A 6,785-nucleotide genomic window follows, 5' to 3' on the forward strand; every position below is an offset into this window, starting at 1 on the left:
GTAATTAAATGATTTTTTTTACTCAGCTGTAGATGAATGTTTTCTCCTTGAGAAAATGATAAATAAATAAAAATTTCTTTCCTACATAATAACAATAAATTTTTTTTTCTAAATCTTACTATATTTTAATAACCATTTATTTGTTAATTTTAATACCCATGACGCTACTTTAGAATAATTAAATTGCAATGAATGACAATTTATTGCATAAATATTGAAATACATAGAAAAACTTCGTATAAAGTAAATAACAAGTTCTACATAAATAGTAAAAATATTTAAAACGTATCAAAAATTAAGAATCATAATGATCAATAATAAAATTAATCGATTTTTATCAAGTCAGCCATGATGCCACAGCCTACTGCTCCTCAGTGTCTTCAGACAGCCTAGCAGAGCCCCAGCGTCCAGTCGCATCTAGAGAGCAGTCTTGATCCAGATATTCCAGTTCTTTACATGATGCAGTAAGTAATTATGATGTTATTTTATTATAATTTTTACAGTTTCATTTATTTTTCTACATTATATAGTTCTATAGTACAATTATACCATTCGGTGTGATAATGTTCTTGAGGCATTTATAATTTAATAATATTAATATTTGGAATCAGCTATAAAAGTATACTAGAAATACAATATCACGATATTATCGTATTATAATATCCTAATATTATTTAGGAAACTTTTGAATTTATTAATTTTGAACTTTATCCATTAGAATTCCTAAGATGTTTTCGAAACGGTTTGGTAATGAAATGAATGGAACGGTAATGGCGTGGTCAAAGATCATTCGATGTATTTTATGTGAAAATATTTTACAAATGAATTAGTTTGTATGTTAATGTTCAATATATCTATATTATATATACATATTACTTGGTTAGAATTTGATTTAGACACCCCAGAAACCAGTTAATTAAGGGAAATACCATGAGCGTGCAAAATGGCGACACTGGGCGTGGTTAAAATCTCTTGAGCCTTGTGTTGTTTTTGCAGTTATTAGTTTTAAGACTTATTTAATGTTAATTATTCAACGCTGAGGTGGAATTTATATACATTATCTAGTAAAATGAAAACAAGAATAAAAAGGTAGCTTAATGATATCATTCCTTTTGTAAAATCTTCTTAGTTTTGTTCACATAGTAACTTAAAATTAAATTGCTGTGGGATGTTACTATAAATAATAAAAGGGAGGCTATTTAGAGTTACCAATTTTTCAAAAATGGTGAGGAAAAGTTTAAATTTCTGGAAGAACTCTCCAAACCACTAGAAAGTTGGGAAATGCAGTCAAGTTTGCCCTCTTCTCCAATAAGTTATAACCAAGCCCCTGGATACAATTTTGTATTTGAATTTTTAAAAAAAATGCTTTCAAATGCCACATTTCGCAATGGGTAATTGATAAGTTGAAATCCAAAAAAGATGGGAAAAATTTTATTATTTTAAAAGGATTACAGTTCAGGAATTCGGTCGAAATAGTTGAGAAATTTTATATTTTGCTTTCCCTCCATGCTCTAAAAAAAAAAAAAAAAAATGTAGCAATGCCTTAATGGTTTTATAAAAAAATAATTGGCCTAGATTGGCGACAAGATGTTGGTGCCAGAGCGGTGAAGACAATAACACCTGCAGTTCTGTTTACCGGACGTCATCACTGTTCTCAGTGGATGCTATTATAATACGGTAATTACCAAGGAAACAGTGGAAACTAGAATGTTCACATGCATATAATGCTAGGTTATTGTATTTATTTTAACCATTGCCAATATATAATTCGGTTCGTAGACACAATAGATGTACATTTTAGTCATGGAGCTTAAGCATTACATAGAGACACTAGGTATTTTTAATGTCCGTCCATTCTTCATAATTTGTAATAAAACATTAAATTCGGAAATAATTATTTTTTCATTAATGGGGCAGTTCTGGATGCTCTAGAGCATATAAAGCATTTATGTATGGTGAATATTAAATAATAATTTTAATTCATTGTTTTTTTTTTAATTTTATTTTAGTAGTCTTATTAATTTGAAAAAAAGTTACATAAGTGATAACAGATTTTTCAACTTCAGTTTCGGACTAGTTTGTGATAATGTTTTGCTTGGTACAATTTATCAAAATACTTTTTACAGGCTATATTTAGAAGAGTCCATTAAAATATCCAGTTACATAGGTATTCGGTACTTGTAACAATAGTCCTCTGTTTGTGTCTAAGTGGTAGATATTACTAAAATATATTGATAACAATAAACTTTCTTGATCGAGCAATCTTGTTTACTCTTCCATTTCAGGTGTCATATGACAATCTTGCTTTTCTGGCTCTGCAAAGTCATTAGAAACAGTTTTTATTTTTAAAAATTTGTTTTTCTGAAATGTTAATTATAATAGTTCCATCCAGGTGAAATGGGGGTCATAATAAATTTCGTTTTTCTGAAGGTGATTATATCATTTAATAACAGTTTGAAAACTCATAAGAAGCATACTTAAACCTAAAAGTTCCTTAACATTCGATGATCAGGGTTAAAAAGTAAATTAAATAAGAAAACAAAAAATAACTGTCCAGCAATACAAATAATTCCATTTTTACTCATTAATAAACTACTGATATTTTTTCATTTGAGTTTCTTTTATTAAATTCACAACTATAAAATATAATTATAACCGGCGAATGTGGTTCAAGTTCAAATACAAGGCAAAGAGAACATCCAATAAGTTTTTCCAATAACAAATTTAAAAAAGCTATGTTTTAAGGAGATCCTGATTTCAGCTCCTTTGTTTATGTTATGTTAAATTGCAAATAGAATTTTATTTTATACATTAATGTGAATGAACTGGATTTCTTCTTTTTCGTTCTTCTTACTATGGTTAGACCCGAAATTCAAGGACCTAGGTATGAGAAGAAATACGTCTCATCAAGTTTACTTCGTCATCCAATGGATACAATTTATTTGTACTTTTTGGGCTGATGTATTCGTCTTCGGGGGATTTTTTTTTAGCGGAATCGCCTCTTATATATGTTTCCTCATTTGTGCCCCAGCTTTGAAGTATGTCTGTTAAGGTGGTTGTGTTAGATCTGACTAATTGACAATATGAGGTACTCAATACCAGAATGCCTCGACAATTCGTGCTCAAATACGTTAGGTAGCTGCTAAGGAGATGAATAAACATTATGAATCTTCATCTTTCGTCCTTGAAGGATGGAAACTTCGCTGTACAGGGTACTAGTCTGCAGTCGCGAAGGAGGAATGCAAGTCCTGACTGGATAAGCGCCGCAGGAGCTTACGATATGATTAAAGGTATAGGAAATAACAGGTGATCATTAAGAATAAGTATGAAATAAGACATATCATGTCATAATAAAGGTTGGAAGAATATACTGAATGTACTTATTTGCTATGTCCCAAGAAGACACTGTTTTACCAGCATCTGTGGGGTAGTGATTATGCAAAGAATGCAAAGGTCGGTGAGAGGCATGGCCTGTAAGAACTTATTTTTTTCTGATTCAGTATATTTTTTTGGTGAAGTTTATTAATATAAGATATAAATGACTAAACCACTTTAGATACCTGTTTTCTACAGACTTTCTCAAGGCAGGTAAACCAATCCTTTCATATTCTTTCATCTTTTATTTGATCTTGCCTTGCTCTGTCAGTAACTCTTCGGATATACCTTCATAACTTTAGCTGCTATAACTCTATTCCTGTACCTGTCCAGCGGGGTTCAACTTTCACTACCATAAAGAAGGATGTGTAGATAAATGGCCTTGAAGATGTGCAGTTTGGCATTGTTTTCCATCTCCCTTTTCCCTACCACGGTGAAACAAACTCTGTAATACACTCTTTATGCATTTTTTATTTTGTTGAAAAGCTCTTTATCAAGTTTCCCATTTTTTCTGTCCTCTGTTCTGAAACAGGTGTATTCATCGGCTGTTTTTATTATTTCTTTCTTGCAGTGAATTATGAATTCTTCTTCATGTCCAATATGCATTACTTTGCTTTTCCTAGTATTCAATTCATGTTTTTTCTTTTGAGCTTCTAACTCAATCACACCTGGCTGTAAATTTTCACTTGAGTCTGCTATGAGGACAATATTGTCTGCATAAACCAAAATTTACATTGATCCGTCCCTGTTGTCCTCTGTTTGCATATTTATAAAATCTCGTCCATGACAATGATAAAAAGGAGTGGGCTAAGGTTGTTACCTTGTTTTCTCATCTCCCCTTTAATTGCCTTTATTCTTTTCTAGAAGACTTGGGTTTTTCCATGTAATCATTTTGCAAGCTTCTACCAAACTTCTCCCAGCTCTTCTTTTATACCACTTAAACGACTATTTTACCTTTTTTTTTTTCTCTGATGTAGAGCTCCCAGTTCATTGAACTCCTAACTCTATAATACCCTTTCATAGCTGCCTTCTTCCTTATAACCACAGCTTTCATTCGTTCACAACACCACTTTGTCATTTTACCTTTGGTGGAGACAATTTCAGTTCCACATTCACATTTAGTTGTGTTGAGTACAGTATGCTTCAATGCCCATATATTTATGCCTCTACGTTTCTGCTCCAGAACTTCAACATACTCATATTTCTTTCCTGGAATCTGTAGTTGTTTGATATCAATCTTCTTGTATGTTGTAAGCAACTCATCTCCTACCAAAGAAGGTGATTTGAACCTATTTTAGGCCCTCTAATTACTTTTATATCTCTAAGGTAGCTTCTAATTCTTGTGCTACAAAGGAAGTAGCCAAATACCATCAGGAGTCAGTAATAGAATGTAAAGTCAAGTTTACATTTCTTTCTTTTGCTAAAAACTTTCTTTTATTCAATTTTGTCTAATGTTCGATTATTGAGTTTGTTTTTTACTTGATTAGAGTTAATGACATTTAAATGATGAAATTACTTTCTTTTAAGCAATTTAAAAAAAATTAGTAAGTTTATCAGTTGGACCATCTATTTTGTTTATGATAGGTTTTAAAGATTTATCTAGTTTATGTAATTTTAAAAGACTGTGAATTCTGTGATCCGTGTATTTATTAGATGCTAATTTTGGTTTAGTATATCTACCAATATATCCTAATTTTTATATGTATATGTTTACTTCTTTAGCTAGTTTTAGATTAGAACCATCTCTTACTTTTCTGTATATATCTTTATTGTCTTATAACTCTTGCATTTTTTTGTTGGTAATCTTTCTTTTACATTATGATCAACTTTTTATTTTCACTGGACTTAATTACCATTATGTTTTTATTTTTGTTTAAAAATATTATAAATTATTTATTTGATGATTTTTCTAGATTTCCTTCACATTTTTTAACAAATTGCTATTGTTAAAAATATTCCTTGGGTCTTTCATGTGGCATTCAGATGAGTCTATATGACCATATTTTTTTTTAAGATCCATAATTATATGAATAATATCTTGGTCTATATTAGATCTTGTTGAATGTGAGGGTGGTGGACACAAATAAAATGTTTTTACTATTCTTACTGTTTTATCAGTTACGGTTAGATAATAGTAAAAGGTTCTTACTATAGTGAGAGCTAACAACACAAGTACACACACAACACTTAGCAACCTTCCACTTCCTATTGCATACTGGCTTGTGATACAATCGATATGTTCACAGTTTGCCTCAGAGCAACATATATACAACAAATGAATTTTTACATCACACTTTAGCAATTCTATCAAAATTAAAATTTTGATCAAGTAAAAGCAAATTCATTATATTTTTTTAGGAATCATAACATTAGTTAAATTGGCTACTCTATCCATTTCTTTATTCAAGTTATATCTATCTAAAACTACTTTAATATTATTATTTTCCACTTTAATATTGTTTTAAGTTCACATTTTGTATTATATTCTGTCCGCTTATTGAGGATATGTTATTAATTATTTAAAAAAGTTTATTCAATGTTTGGTCTTATGTTCTTATTAATTTGACAACTTACTATGTTTCTTATTTCTGTATAGCTGATAACACCACTGAATGCTGTTGGTCCAGTTTTCTCATATATAGTTTGAAACAAACTGTTTTATCTTACCTTTGAAACATTAAAAATGGGGAAAGAAGACATAAGCTAAAAAATTAGTTAAATTTAGCAACATTGTAAAAGTGGCTCTAGTAGGAAAATGGCATGGTATAACATTTCAAAATAAAAAAAAAAAATCATCCCATCCTTCAAGCATCATGTGAGATGGTAGATGGTAAATGATATGAAACGAAGCCAGTCTAGAAGACTAAGATTTTCCATCAGTTTTCTTTTCCAGAATGTTGAGCCACTTTTTTTATCTCCTTTTTTTTCTCCTGTGAATTCATTCAGTATTCATTGTACTTATTAAAAAATAAATAAATTAAAATTAATTTATATTGGTATAGAGTTGGGATCTCTATTTCAATCTGACAGCACTGACAAAGCCATTCAAAGTGGGGCGAAACATTGGTTAACCTTAAATAGTTTTTTTTTTACTATTTTGATATCTTTATTGACCACCACCTGAATTATCTTCCTACAATAAAATTAATTAAAAAACTGCTAAAAAAATCCATTGATTTGTTTGTAATAACTAATGCTAACTCTGAATTTATTCTTTGTGATCTATAATATTATTTGTGTAACATTTAACCTCTATTAATTTTTTATTAAAAAGCAGTGCTTTTTTGCACAGCTGAACAATTACACTGTTCTGGAATGTACTATGGTGAGAGAGGACAATACATCAAAGATAGAATCTGTCAAGATAATAATGACTGTAAAAATAAAAATAATACTATATAAACAAAAAT

At 30.0% G+C, this 6,785-nt stretch overlaps 1 protein-coding gene across 1 annotated transcript in view; it reads left to right on the forward strand.

Moving 5' to 3' along the window:
* The first annotated feature begins 397 nt into the window (after positions 1 to 397).
* LOC106681159 (uncharacterized) overlaps positions 398 to 6,785 on the forward strand; it is a 7,919-nt gene continuing 1,531 nt past the window's right edge. The window contains exon 1 of the mRNA XM_067048025.1: positions 398 to 464. Coding sequence (XP_066904126.1) covers positions 457 to 464 — 8 coding nt within the window. The 5' untranslated portion in view covers positions 398 to 456. The remainder of the gene's footprint in view (positions 465 to 6,785) is intronic.

This window comes from Halyomorpha halys, unplaced genomic scaffold (genome assembly GCF_000696795.3).
Source record: "Halyomorpha halys isolate HHAL.00 unplaced genomic scaffold, Hhal_1.1 Scaffold313.1, whole genome shotgun sequence".
Classification (NCBI taxonomy): domain Eukaryota; kingdom Metazoa; phylum Arthropoda; class Insecta; order Hemiptera; family Pentatomidae; genus Halyomorpha; species Halyomorpha halys.